Consider the following 15,510-nt stretch of genomic DNA (forward strand, 5'->3'; position numbering starts at 1 on the left):
CACCTTTAGCCTAGCTTCACACTTATGTGGTTGTCAGTGCGTTTCCCAGTTTGCAAAAATGCACTACAGTCCATTTAAAAATGATTTCCTATGGATCTAGTTATATTTGTAAGTTTTTTTGCCGATGCAATTTTTGAAAAGGGTCAGGGACTTTTTTCCCCCGCAGCAGGTTGTGTTTTGTGCGTAATAGACTTCAAAGGAACCGAATCAAAAACACATGCAACAGACACCTCCCCCTAGCAACATTAAACAAATCCCAAAAAATGCATTAAAAAAAAAAAACGCATTAAAAAGAAAAAACGTGTTAAGAAGGCATGTAAAATAAATGCAAAATGAACTGGGAAAATGCATCATATCAGCGGTCCCGATTTTAAAATGTTTCTCTTGCTTTCATTTTACATGTGCAGCCATTGGAGAGCCTCTCACAAGCATCTGATGGCCCCTTGATCCTTCTCTGTCTTGCTATTTGCAGAATGCTGCAAGTGTGCGCCCCTCAGCAGCTGCTCAGCCCCTTTCAAATGAACACAAGCCCAGTGCGCTCTCACTTTCTCTAATTGCAGCAGCAGAGTTTGGTTGGTGCGGATAGAGGAGACAACGCACTATGCATGTGCACAGTTTGAACAGAGCAGACGCTAAGGGGCACACGCTTGCAGCCTCCAGCCAGTCATGCAATGGGGGATCGAGGGGCCAGCAGTCTCTTAAAAGCCCCCTCTACCCACGGCTACAATCTCCTAGATTGTAAGCTGGAAAGAGCAGGGCCCTCGAACCCCTCGTGTAGTGTATTGTTACTGTCTTGTCTCATGTTCTGTCCCCCTTGCTAATGTACAGCGCTCAGCAAACCCTTTGGCGCTATATAAATACTGTATAATAATAATAATAATAATATGTAAAGGGAACCAGAAACAGAATCATAAAATGAGGACTGCTAATATATTCTATTTATGGGATCTTGAATTGCATAGAGGATGTGTGTAAAAAGTTACTAAAGATGAACTTGCACATTAATATAGCAGCATTGCTTAGCAGACAGCAGCCTATTTGGTTTTGTTGGAGTTGTTCTTTTTTGTACTCTTATAGGGTTGATGGCAGGCAGACACTGAATATCTTTCAAGCTCCACTTTTTAGGTGCATGCTTATTTAGCCTTAAAACATTAACATAATTATTTCAATAGTTCCTAAGATCTGACACAAACTCCTAACTCATTTGCTTGTTTTAAGGATTCTTACAAAGCAAATTCCTCTCGGATTTTTCGGCGATATTGCTTCTTTGGTTTCATGGTGTTGAAGTATGGTAACTTTATCACATCGGGCCAAACAGCAGGGCATGGACTTCCACACATGCGACTTAAAATGAAAAATCAGAAATTTATAGTAAGTGTACATGATAATGACTGTAATTAAAGTAACTACACTTCAGTTAAACAAAGGCAGCGATTATGTGTGCCAATAAATAAATAATTTGCGCTAGTAAATGTGTATAAATATATAAATATATATAAAGAAATCATCAAATCATAAGTAAAGAAAAAAAAATATATATATGCCAATACCACAAAAAAATAAAAAAACTTTTAAATGCAAAAAACTTTTGTGCAAAAAAAGTGTCTAAATATGAAAAATTTCACCAAAAAAACCTTGATAATATAATGGCAGATCATCCATAAATATATCTTCAGAAACGGAAACTCTGCAACACACCGATCCTCATCGATCGAAATAACAGGATGAAAAACTTTGTAATTAATCGAAAATCCACTTCTCCAATAGATAAAGGACCACCTTCAAACGTATCCATGGGGGGAAATGCCAAGCACTCGAGAGAAACAGAAAGACTTCATGGTGCAATATTATAAAAACCAATTCCTTTATTAGGTACTCATTGCACTTACTCAAGAGGTGTCCCAGCCGACACCAGCAACAACAACATCAACAGCAATCACATAAACGAGCAGTAGCAGTAGCCAGGCTCGTTTATGTGATTGCTGTTATGCTGTTGATGCTGGTGTCGGCTGGGACACCTCTTGAGTAAGTGCAATGAGTACCTAATAAAGGAATTGGTTTTTATAATATTGCACCATGAAGTCTTTCTGTTTCTCCCGAGTGCTTGGCATTTCCCCCTATGGATACGTTTGAAGGTGGTCCTTTATCTATTGGAGAAGTGGATTTTCGATTAATTACAAAGTTTTTCATCCTGTTATTTCGATCGATGAGGATCGGTGTGTTGCAGAGTTTCCGTTTCTGAAGATATATTTATGGATGATCTGCCATTATATTATCAAGGTTTTTTGGTGAAATTTTTCATATTTAGACACTTTTTTTGCACAAAAGTTTTTTGCACTTAAAAGTTTTTTTATTTTTTTGTGGTATTGGCATATATATATTTTTTTCTGGACTTATGATTTGATGATTTCTTTATATATATTTATATATTTATACACATTTACTAGCGCAAATTATTTATTTATTGGTACACTTTATATATGGTGATTTTTTGCAGCTGGTACACTATTAGTAAGTAATATAATTTTGACCATAGGCGCTATTATTAATTTTTCTTAGCGATTATGTGTGCCATGATTACAGACAATACAACTCATCAGCCTAATAGGGACTATTGATACTATTGGGATAAGTGGCCACTTCCCATATGGCCCCTATGACACAATGAGGACAAAAATAGAACTCACCTTATTAATTCAAGTTGTGCAAGTTCTTGATTAGCTTGGAAGATCGGTTTCTTTGTAAACAACTCACCAAGAATACACCTAAGACATCAAAACAATAAGTCAAAGGACTGTATTTATTATATGACATTTTTAATTTGCATGGTTATAAGCCTCTATCCTATACAAGGGTCACATTTTACTGAAACAGTAAATACCGGTTGTGAAATGCTCATATGCAATCAATGAGATCATAGCGAAGTATCACAGAACATAACAGAAGGTTATTTTACTTCTGGGGAAAACCATATTCAACGTCAGCAAATCTTACAATATAAATATATGTAATCATTTACTGGAAACACTTCGACTGTATATGAAGTTTACAGAATAAATGGAAGTTGAGAACAACAATTTAGCATGCAGACATACTAAATGGACTATAATGGTCCATATTCATATTACTCACCCACAGCTCCAGACATCAATAGCTGGTGTGTACCGTTCCTCCCCAAGCAACAATTCAGGAGGTCGATACCATAACGTAATGACTTTATTGGTGTAAGGCCGACTAAAACAAGGAAAGAATACAAAAACAACTACTTTAAAATAAGTTGCACAGAAAAAGCATACAGAAATCAAAGCTAGTGTTGTATAAACAAGTGTCAGTTGATCCTGATCCATGGAAGTCCTGCTTCGGGTGTCACATACAGAATATAAATGTCATTCAGTACAGACATTTCTTCATTTGACAAAGTGCCAATGAATACTCAGTTGTGCTCTGTGCTTTTCTCCTACTTTGAAGCACTGTATGGTATTTGTGTACACTGCGCCATTGTAAACCAAGGTGATAGAATAGCTATGGAATGTACATACCCCCTCCTTGTATAGTGTATTGCACGTTACACCTTAGAGCAGCGGTTCTCAACCTTCCTAATGCCGCGACCCCTTAATACAGTTCCTCATGTTGTGGTGACCCCCAACCATAAAATTATTTTCGTTGCTACTTCATAACTGTTATTTTGCTACTATTATGAATCGTAATGTAAATATCTGATATGCTGGATGTATTTTCATTGTTACAAATTGTACATAATTAAAGCATAGTGATTAATCACAAAAACAATATGTAATTATATATTGTGAAATATTTATTTCTAATTACAAATAAATGAAATTTTGTCTTGAAGCATGGTGTAGCATGGGTCTTAGGCGACCCCTGTGAAAGGGTCATTCGACCCCCAAAGGGGTCGCGACCCACAGGTTGAGAACCGCTGCCTTACAGGTTACTGAAAGTACACTAAATACACACACGTATCTAACGAATGATGTATACAATATAGAAAATGTACCGCTCATATCATTTATTTCATTAGAGGTAATAAAGTTAGTAAAGTACCCATACACGCAGAGTGAGTGCGGCAGCTGGCAGTTTAGTCGCAGTATCACTGCATTAGATTTTATTATTATTTTTATGATAAAACAACAACAGCCCTCCATGAGTTCACCTTTAAGAACAAGATTCTCACCTTTCTTCTGAACTGTACAATCTTGCAAGTCCGAAATCTGCAAGTTTGATCTGCCCCCTTGTGGAAACAAAACATACAGAATGAATAAAGTATAATACACTATAACAGGGGTGGCCAACCTGCGGCTCTCCAGCTGCTGCAGGACTACAAGTTCCATCATGCCTCTGCAAGTCAGTAACTTCCCATCTTTGCAATGCCTCATGGGAAATGTAGTTCCACAACAGCTGGAGAGCCACAGGTTAGCTATAAGAACATACCAATCACAACACACCACAAACCAGGTAAGAGTATAGACCATGCAGCTTTGTTTTTTAAATCCATGTTTGTGTGTCAGTGAGGCCACCATGCATTTTAACCACTCGCCCTCCTGAAGATTTACCCCTCTTGCTGACAAGGCCATTTTTTGCGTTACGGTGCGGCGTTATTTTAACTGACAATTGCGAGGTCATGCAACACTGCGCCCAAATTAAATTTGTGTCCTTTTTTTCCCCCACGAATTGAGATTTCTTTCTGTGGTATTTGATCGCCTGAGCGGTTTTTATTTTTTGCGCTATAAAAAAGTAAGACCGACAATTTTGAGGAAAAAAAAAAAAAACAGCATTTCTGACTTTTTGCTATTAAACATGTCCAGTAAAAAAATTTTTAAAAGTCAAATTTTGGCATAAATTTAGGCCAAAATGTATTCTGCTACATGTCTGTGGTCAGGCAAATATTGCTTTTCTTGCTGAATTTGAAGAACTCCTTTAACCACTTGTCTTCCAGAAGATTTACCCCCCTTCCTGACCAGGTTATTTTTTTCGATACGGCGCTAAGTTGCTTTAACTGGACAATTGCACGGTCATGCAACGCTGTGCATAAATGAAATGTTGCTTTCCCCCACAAATAGAGCTTTATTGCGGTGGTATTTGATCAGCTTTGCGGTTTTTATTCATTGCACTATAAATGAAAAAAGACTGACAATTTTGAAACAAAAAAAAAATATATATATTTTTGACTTTATGCTATAAAACAAATCCAATTAAAAAAAAAAAAAAATTTAATTTCATCATAACTGTAGGCCAAAATGTATTCTGCAACACGTCTTTGCTAAAAAAAAAATAAAAAAAAAAAAAAAAAAATCCTAACACGTGTAAATGAATTGGTTTCCGTGAAGTTATAGTGTTTACAAATGGCGGTATATATACACTGGGACTTTTTTTTTTTATTTTCTATTTTTACTAATAATGGCGGCAATCAGCAACTTAAAGTGGGACTGCAAGTGTAAAAATCCTCAGCCTCTTGCATCAACTTGATTTACCTCAAAAACAAAAACATAAAAACCACATAGTGCATTATCCTTTATAAAGCAAATTAACACGTAAAAACAATCCAGTGATATTTCACCCAAGTGAAAAAGGTGTATAAATAAAAATATATATAGACACATGTGCATATACACAATATATAGTGAAAAACCGTGTATGTGAATCACTCTTTTTTGTGCTCAAAAATCACACAACACAGTGTACACTTCTACTGAAGTAACTAGAAGTTTATCACTGAGCATATTATTGTTTATATTTGTACACCTCTAAGGGTAGGGGTGAAGTGTGCTTAAAAGAAATTGGGGATTAATAGTGATTTATATTTATTATTATTAAAGTGGGACTGCGGCAGGCACTCTGACACTGGGTGGAAACTGACTTGGTGTCACTGACATCCCCAGTGACACCAATACAGTGATCAGTGCTAAAAAAAAACAAAAAAACATTGACACTGTACTAATGGCACTGGGCAGGAAGGGGTTAACACGAGGGCGATCAAAGGGTTAACTGTGTGCTGTTTAAGCAATATGTAGATCCTCAAGTACAACATCCAAGATCCCCCCTCTAGGTGAACACTTCATTCCTCTCCAGAATTCTCTCCTTTTCTACATGGAATTAATAGCTCTGTCCCAGTTCTCACTATTGGAATTTTAGTACTCTGACATACAGGTTTTAACAGACCAGAGAGAATTTGTTCCTTCGTTATTACACTTGTGTCACCTCACTGCAAGGAGTGTGCCCAGAACTGCCATTGCACTGCAGACTATGTGTACCCATCCTTGGTTCCATGTCACAACCTCCTCCTGTGCCAAGGGAGTGTGCCTTCCCTGCAAACAAACCTCCACAAGGAGGCTGAAGAGCGCTCAATCAATGAAAAGCATGTACTACATATATAGAATGCATGGCTTCCTATGGAGTAAGTCACAGAAGCAGCATGAAGTAACTGGTAAACGTACAGTATTCCAAACATGTGTGATAAGAGGTACAGTTGCAAGAAAAAGTATGTAAACCCCTTGGGATTACGTGGAGTTTTGCATGAATTGGGCATAAAATGTGCTCTGAATATCATCTAAGTCACAACAATAGAAGAACACAGTCTGCTGAACATAATACTACACAAACATTAGATGTTGCCATGGTTTAATTGCACATAACATGTAAACATTCACAGTGCAGGGAGGAAAAAGTTAGTGAGGCCCTAGCTTAATGACTTCTCCCAGAGCTAATTAGAGCCAGGAGTGAGCCAACCTTGACTCCAATCAGTGTGATGATATTGGATGTGTTGCTGACAGCTGTCCTGCCCTTAAAAAACACACACCTGTTTTTGGTTTACTGGTTTCAAGAAGCACTGTCTGATGTGAACCATGCCTCGCAGAAAAGAGCTCTCAGAAGACCTACGATCAAGAATTGTTGACTTGCATGAAGCTGGAAAGGGTTACAAAAGTATCTCCAAAAGCCTTGATGTTCATGTGTCCATTGTAAGACAGACTGTCTACAAATGGAGAAAGTTTAGCACTGTTGCTACTCTCCCTAGGCGTGGTCGTCCTGTAAAAATGATGCAAGAGCACAGCGCAGAATGCTGCATGAGGTAAAGAAGAATCCCAGAGTGTCAGCTAAAGACCTACAGAAATCTCTGGCACATGCTAACATTTTTGTTGACACATCTACAATAAGGAAAACATTAAACAAGAATGGAGTACATGGGAGGACACCACGGAGGAAGCCATTGCTGTCCAAAAAGAAGATTGCAGCACGTTTGAAGTTTGCAAAAGAGCACCTGGATGTTCCACAGCACTACTGGCAAAATATACTGTAGACAGATGAAACCAAGATTGAGTTGTTTGGGAAGAACACACAACTCTATGTGTGGAGAAAAAAAGGCCCAGCACACCAACATCAAAACCTCATCCCCACTGTGAAACATGGCGGAGGGAGCATCATGGTTTGGGGCTGCTTTGCTGCCTCAGGGCCTGGACGGATTGTTGTCATTGATGGGAAAATGAATTCCAGAGTTTATCCAGACATTTTGCAGGAAAACGTATGACCATCTGTCCGCCAACTGAAGCTCCGCAGAGGATGGGTGATGCAACAGGACAATGATGACCCAAAGCATACAAGTCATTCAACAAAACAATGGCTGCAACAGCACAGAATACGCCTTCTGGAGTGGCCCAGTCAGAGTCCTGACCTCAACCCCATTGAAATGCTGTGCCATGACCTTAAGAGAGCGATTCACACCAGACATCCCAAGAATATTGCTACACTGAAACAGTTTTGTGAAGAGGAGTGGTCCAAAATGACTCCAGATCGTTGTGCAGGTCTGATCTGCAACTACAGGAAACGTTTGGTTGGGGTTATTGCTGCCAAAGGAGGGGCAACCAGTTATTAAGTCCAAAGGTTCACATACTTTTTCCTCCCTGCACTGTGAATGTTTACATGTTATGTGCAATTAAACCATGGCAACATCTAATGTTTGTGTAGTATTATGTTCAGCAGACTGTGTTCTTCTATTGTTGTGACTTAGATGACGTTCAGAGCACATTTTATGCCCAATTCATGCAAAACTCCACGGAATCCCAAGGGGTTCACATACTTTTTCTCGCAACTGTATATGGTGCAAACTGCTGGATAATAATAGTATTTGTATTTTCATCTTGGTGTGCTTTGTGCATTTCTTCTAGATCTGTTCAGTAATCCAGAGTGAAACTCTTGCTTGCTGCAGGAGCATCCTGTAATGAAGATGGATCTGCACGCTGGGCAGAACTAGGGTCATTGGTTCGAATCACAACCACTGCACCACCTGCTTGGAGTTTGCATGTTCTCCCTGTGCCTGCGTGGGTTTCCTCTGGGTACTCCAGTTTTCTCCCACACTCCAAAGACATGCTCGTAGGTTAATGGATCCTGTCTAAATTGTCCCTAGTATGTGTATATATGAATGTAAGTTAGGGACCTTAGATTGTACTCCCCCTGAGGGTTAGGGACCTTAGATTGTACGCCCCTTGAGGGTTAGGGACTGATGTGAATGCACAATATATATATGTAAAGCGCTGTGTAAACTGACGGCGTTATACAAGTACCTGTACTACTACCAGCCACTGCTGCTTTCTCTCATTGTGCAGATTAACTTGTCTGGTCACCCCCCTGTAGCTTTGTGCAGGCAGCCTGCAGCATATGGATCTGCGGGGTCCCTGCACAGGCTATGTGCGGCCATTCATACATAGACAGCTGCCAGACAGTGAACTGCAGCCATGTACTGTGCAGCGGCTGTCCCTTCAGTGTGTTGGCTGTAGGTGGGCAGTGTGGTGTGACATTAATTTCATTCATATCACTTAAACACGGCTCCAAAAAAATGAAAGGAACACTTTGAAAACGCATCAGATCTCAATGGGGTCAAATATCATGCTGGATATCTATACTGAAATGGATGGGGGGACGGGTGAGGAACGTAAGGATGCCCCATCGTTTGATGGAAATGAAAATGATCGACCTAAAGAGGACTGAATTCCAAGTCCCCCGAAAATCAAAGTGAAAAATGATGCAGCAGGCTGGTGATGGATTAAGGGCCTTGAGGCGGAGTCACTCGGGTGATGTCCCTGGGTGGCCCCACCCCTTACATATTTAAGAACTCTCAAGCCAGGTCAGAGGCAGAAGGCTGGCAGCCAGTGTTTTTTTTTTTCCTTTTTGCGCGGCGGCGGACATCGCGATTGACGTTGTTGTGGCGGACATTCTTTTATTAAAGGACTTGATAAAGACCGTGTCCTGTCTTTTTTACACTACACTTTTTGTTTTTTGTGAAAGAGGATGGGGTACCATGTACCCCATCCTCATTTACATGGGGAGGGGTGGGGGGGGCCGGGATATGGAGGCCCCCCTTGTTTCAAGATTCCAATAAGCCCCCTGCCTGCAGACCCCCACAACCACCCACCAGGGTTGTGGGCAAGAGGCCCATATCCCCATCAACATGGGGACAAAGTGCTTTGGGAGGGGGGGAGCCCCCTGCCCCAAAGCACCCCCCTCCATGTTGAAGGCATGTGGCCTGGTATGGATCAGGAGGGGGGCGCTTGCTCGTCCCCCCTTCCTGACCTGCATGCTCGGATAAGAGTCTGGTATGGATTTGAGGGGGGACCCCCACACCATTTTTTTTTTTTTAATTTTGACATGGGAGTTCCCCTTAAAATCCATACCAGACCCATAGGGCTTGGTATGGGTGGGAGGGGGAACCCCACGCCGTTTTTGAAATAATTTTTTTAATTGCCGGCAGTTCTTTTACACTCAGCTGTCAGGTCCCAGTTTTTAAATGCAATTACCGCTTTTTTTTCTTCTTCACTATATAGTAGTTTAGAAATTCAGCTGTCACTTTCCCCCTCCAGCTAAAAGAGAGAAACTTTCTTTTAGTTTATTTTTCCAAAGTTAAAAGAAACAATGTTTCCTTTCAGTTCCTTAAAAAGATACAAAGTTTCCTGTAACTCCAGGGAAAGTGACAGCTAATGTTGTGAGCTATAGTGAAGAAGAAAAAAAAAGACGGAAATTGCATTTTAAAATCAGCGCTGACATACACTTTGTATTGCGAAAAAAATTTGTAAAAAATTTGTAAACCGAGGCATTATTTTCAATGGATTTTCATTCGTAAACTGAAAATTACGTTAACCGAGGCATTCGTAAACCGAAGTACGCCTGTGTGTCCCCCACCCACTATATAGAAAATAAAATCTTCCCTTAAGGGAATAGAAAAATATTTACAAACAATACGCACCTGTTATTTAGTAGAATATTTGAGCATTTAATATCCCTGTGCAAAAAGTTTTTCTTATGACAGTAGTCCAAACCTTCCATAAGTTGCTTCATGAAAGACTTTATATGAAGTTCATTGAAGTGCACTAATCCGGATTCCAGTAGACCCATCAAGTCGTGATCCATATATTCAAACACCAAATAAAAAGCTCCTGTAAGCAGAAAACTGTATGAAAATCACATTTTCTCATTACACTAAGGAGGCCGTTTATATTCAAGTGAAACCTGACATTCACTTTTTGCCACGACTCACCTACTTATTCTAGATGAGTTCCCGTTCACATATATGCAGATTGGATGCGGATTGAATTGTATCCAATCCGCACGATATGTGAAAAAAACATCGCTTCCTATGGTGACCGTTCACATATGTGTGGTGCACAGCAGAGAAATACAAAGCAACATGTCTCCCTAGTAAAACACACAGCTAACTCTTTGATCGCCCCAGCTGTTAACCCCTTACTGCCCAGTGTCATTACAGTGTCAGTGCTTTTAATTAGCACTGATCACTGTATTAGTGTTACTGGGATTTCAGTGGCAGTAAGTCAGTCCCCCCCCCAGTGTTAGCACTGATCACTGTATTAGTGTTACTGGGATTTCAGTGGCAGTAAGTCAGTCCCCCCCCCAGTGTTAGCACTGATCACTGTATTAGTGTTACTGGGATTTCAGTGGCAGTAAGTCAGTCCCCCCCCCAGTGTTAGCACTGATCACTGTATTAGTGTTACTGGGATTTCAGTGGCAGTAAGTCAGTCCCCCCCCCAGTGTTAGCACTGATCACTGTATTAGTGTTACTGGGATTTCAGTGGCAGTAAGTCAGTCCCCCCCCCCCAGTGTTAGCACTGATCACTGTATTAGTGTTACTGGGATTTCAGTGGCAGTAAGTCAGTCCCCCCCCCCCAGTGTTAGCACTGATCACTGTATTAGTGTTACTGGGATTTCAGTGGCAGTAAGTCAGTCCCCCCCCCCCCCCCAGTGTTAGCACTGATCACTGTATTAGTGTTACTGGGATTTCAGTGGCAGTAAGTCAGTCCCCCCCCCCCCCCAGTGTTAGCACTGATCACTGTATTAGTGTTACTGGGATTTCAGTGGCAGTAAGTCAGTCCCCCCCCCCCAGTGTTAGCACTGATCACTGTATTAGTGTTACTGGGATTTCAGTGGCAGTAAGTCAGTCCCCCCCCCCAGTGTTAGCACTGATCACTGTATTAGTGTTACTGGGATTTCAGTGGCAGTAAGTCAGTCCCCCCCCCCCCAGTGTTAGCACTGATCACTGTATTAGTGTTACTGGGATTTCAGTGGCAGTAAGTCAGTCCCCCCCCCCAGTGTTAGCACTGATCACTGTATTAGTGTTACTGGGATTTCAGTGGCAGTAAGTCAGTCCCCCCCCCCCCAGTGTTAGCACTGATCACTGTATTAGTGTTACTGGGATTTCAGTGGCAGTAAGTCAGGCCAGTCCCCCCCCCCAGTGTTAGCACTGATCACTGTATTAGTGTTACTGGGATTTCAGTGGCAGTAAGTCAGCCCCCCCCCAGTGTTAGCACTGATCACTGTATTAGTGTTACTGGGATTTCAGTGGCAGTAAGTCAGTCCCCCCCCCAGTGTTAGCACTGATCACTGTATTAGTGTTACTGGGATTTCAGTGGCAGTAAGTCAGTCCCCCCCCCCAGTGTTAGCACTGATCACTGTATTAGTGTTACTGGGATTTCAGTGGCAGTAAGTCAGTCCCCCCCCCCCAGTGTTAGCACTGATCACTGTATTAGTGTTACTGGGATTTCAGTGGCAGTAAGTCAGTCCCCCCCCCCCCAGTGTTAGCACTGATCACTGTATTAGTGTTACTGGGATTTCAGTGGCAGTAAGTCAGTCCCCCCCCCCAGTGTTAGCACTGATCACTGTATTAGTGTTACTGGGATTTCAGTGGCAGTAAGTCAGTCCCCCCCCCCAGTGTTAGCACTGATCACTGTATTAGTGTTACTGGGATTTCAGTGGCAGTAAGTCAGTCCCCCCCCCCCCCCCAGTGTTAGCACTGATCACTGTATTAGTGTTACTGGGATTTCAGTGGCAGTAAGTCAGTCCCCCCCCCCCCAGTGTTAGCACTGAGCACTGTATTAGTGTTACTGGGATTTCAGTGGCAGTAAGTCAGTCCCCCCCCCCCAGTGTTAGCACTGATCACTGTATTAGTGTTACTGGGATTTCAGTGGCAGTAAGTCAGTCCCCCCCCCCCCCCCAGTGTTAGCACTGAGCACTGTATTAGTGTTACTGGGATTTCAGTGGCAGTAAGTCAGTCCCCCCCCCCCCAGTGTTAGCACTGATCACTGTATTAGTGTTACTGGGATTTCAGTGGCAGTAAGTCAGTCCCCCCCCCCCCAGTGTTAGCACTGATCACTGTATTAGTGTTACTGGGATTTCAGTGGCAGTAAGTCAGTCCCCCCCCCAGTGTTAGCACTGATCACTGTATTAGTGTTACTGGGATTTCAGTGGCAGTAAGTCAGTCCCCCCCCCCCCCCAGTGTTAGCACTGATCACTGTATTAGTGTTACTGGGATTTCAGTGGCAGTTAGTCAGTCCCCCCCCCCCCCCCCCGTGTCAGAATGACCGACGCAGTCCTGCTATAAGTCGCTGATTGCCACCATTACTAGTATAAAGAAAAATTAAAATTGCAACATATATCCCGCCATTTGTAGACGTTATAACTTTCCCGTAAGCCAATTAATGTACATGTATTGGGATTTATTTTTAGCAAAGACATGTAGCAGAATACATTTCGGCCTACATTTATGAAGAAATTTCATTTTTTTTTAACTGGATATGTTTTATAGCAAAAAGTCAAAAATATTTTTTTCTTCAAAATTGAAAGTCATTTTTTGTTTATAGCGCAAAAAATAAATGCAGAGGTGATCAAATACCACCGAAAGAATTCTCCATTTGTGAGGGGAAAAAAAAAATGACATAAACTTCATTTATGTACAAGGTTGCATGTCGGCGCAATTATCAAAGTACCGCAGCACCGTATCGCAAAAAATGGCCTGGTCAGGAAGGGGGGTAGATCGTTTGGGGGGCAAGTGGATAATTTGGAAGGAATGGCAGAAGACTGACTCCTCGGTGCTAAGCTCATCTGACACAGGGACTGCGTGCTGGTAAGGCAGACAGATCGTGGCTCTGCAACACAGAACACAGCAGGGATATGCTTCCTTAACATTTTATGGGGAAACTTATGTTCACGCAACACTCCAACCAGCAGATGAAGTCAGTGCTCAGTTCCACAAAATGAACCCCTTCTGTGGTGGAAACCAGTGGGGGAGGGGGGGGGGAATAACAAATGGTATTTATTTTGCTTTGTATGATCTCTATATTCTATTTTGTAATAAATTGTAGCTGCATTGCTTGTTCTGATTTAGGGCTCGTTCACACTTGGCTGTGTTACCAACGCTTGCCTAACGCCCCTATAGCGTTTGGCAAACGTTAGTCCAGCGTTTTTTAACGCTCGGCAAACGCTCTGCAAACGCCGCATGCGCGGTTTAGCAGAGTTTGCCGAGCGTTAATAACGCCCCACAAACGCCTATAATGCAGTTTGAGTGGTGTTATCGCCCCGCAAACGCCGGCTGGGCATTTGCGGAGCGGCACCATAGACGAGAATAGGAAGCTTCAACGCCTCCTGACTCGACCAGAGGCGTCCGTTTTGCCACGATGCGACGCAACGCAAACGCTCCCGTTAGAACAGCACGATGTGCTGCAATGTGCAGAATTGGCAGAGGCGTTTGGGAAGCGGTAAAAACGCTTCCCAAAGGCCTCTCTGCCGCCTGCACACAACGCTAGTGTGAACGTAGCCTTATGGTCCAAACTGCTGATCTGCAATAAAGCTTCTGGGTAAGCATGACAGCCATGTTGGTAGCATTTTCAAAAATGGAGTTAAAACAATAGCAGCCTCAATATTTTCTCAGTACAAATAGAGCTCAGCAGGTGCAATACCTACATTAAAATACGTTTGCATCTTTTTACAGCTGTGGTCAGGCAAATCTAGCTTTTCTTGCTGAATTTGAAGATCTCCTTTAACCACTTGCACTCCAGAGGATTTACCCCCCCCCCCCCCCCCCTCCTGACCGGGCCATTTTTTTTGATACGGCGCTGCGTTACTTTAACTGACAATTGCGCCGTCATGCATCACTGTACATAAAACAAAATAAATGTTTTTTCCCCACAAATAGAGCTTTCTTTCGACAATTTTGAAATAAAAAAAAAAACTATTTTTGACTTTATGCTATAAAAATATCCAATAAAAAAAAAAAATCTAATTTCGTCAATTGCTAAAAAAAAAAAAAAATCCCAATAAGTGTATATTAATTGGTTTACGTGAAAGTTATAGCGTCTACAAATGGAGATATATACACTGTAATTTTTAGCATTTATTCTTTTATACTAGTAATGGTGGCAATCAGCGACTTATGGTGGTACTGCGGTGAGCACTCTGACACTGGGGGGGGGACTAACTGCCACAGACATCTCCAGTGACACTAGACCAGTGATCAGTGCTAATAAAAAGCAATGACTCTCTACTAATGACACTGGGCATGAAAGGGTTAACATCTGGGGCGATCAAAGGGTTAACTGTGTGTTAGGGAGTGATTTTATTGTGTACTGTGCTGTGTTTTACTAAGCAGACCTGCTGCTTTCCATCTCTTTGCTGTGCAGATATAGAAAGCAGCACGTCCATGTGACAAGAGTAAGAGCCGTTGTTTACACATAGGTCTCTCCCCTCTCAGCTTTGCCGACAATCACCGAGTCCCAGACGAAAATTGCCAGCTGGAACCCAGTGATTGATATCCCCCGGGGCCAATAGCAGCTCAGGTAGGGCGGCACGCGCCCCCTACCCGGAAATGCAAAATCACGTATATTTACGTGACTTTGCCCAGCACAGCCGCCTTGTAGCAGTACATCTGCTATGGGGCGGCGGAGTAAGCAGTTAATTGCACAGTATTAGGATTACTTCCCTGACGTCATTCGTTTAAATTAAATTTTGAGCGTGCAAAACCTTATTTGTCTCCAAAGTAATTGAAGATTTGTGGGCCTATTCTAAGGAGAAATTGAATGCGGAGCTCTAAATGTCAACAGATATCTGGGGTCTGGCACTGCCTCTTCCTGCCCAACACCATCCTACTCCTCAAAGCAATGTCTCTCCATCTTACCAGGCTATGCCCTTGTTTCTTCCTACATTACAGGCACAGCAGATTAA

At 42.0% G+C, this 15,510-nt stretch overlaps 1 protein-coding gene across 1 annotated transcript in view; it reads right to left on the reverse strand.

Moving 5' to 3' along the window:
- Positions 1 to 15,510, reverse strand: part of CDK13 (cyclin dependent kinase 13) — a 69,816-nt gene that overhangs the window by 10,533 nt on the left and 43,773 nt on the right. The window contains exons 6-10 of the mRNA XM_089681093.1: positions 10,250 to 10,439; positions 4,193 to 4,249; positions 3,133 to 3,234; positions 2,688 to 2,765; positions 1,228 to 1,344 (exon numbers count right to left, since the gene is read on the reverse strand). Coding sequence (XP_089537219.1) covers positions 1,228 to 1,344; positions 2,688 to 2,765; positions 3,133 to 3,234; positions 4,193 to 4,249; positions 10,250 to 10,439 — 544 coding nt within the window. The remainder of the gene's footprint in view (positions 1 to 1,227; positions 1,345 to 2,687; positions 2,766 to 3,132; positions 3,235 to 4,192; positions 4,250 to 10,249; positions 10,440 to 15,510) is intronic.

Source organism: Staurois parvus, unplaced genomic scaffold (genome assembly GCF_062004578.1).
Source record: "Staurois parvus isolate SC_StPar_1 unplaced genomic scaffold, SC_StPar_1.0 ptg000259l, whole genome shotgun sequence".
Taxonomy (NCBI): Eukaryota; Metazoa; Chordata; class Amphibia; order Anura; family Ranidae; genus Staurois; species Staurois parvus.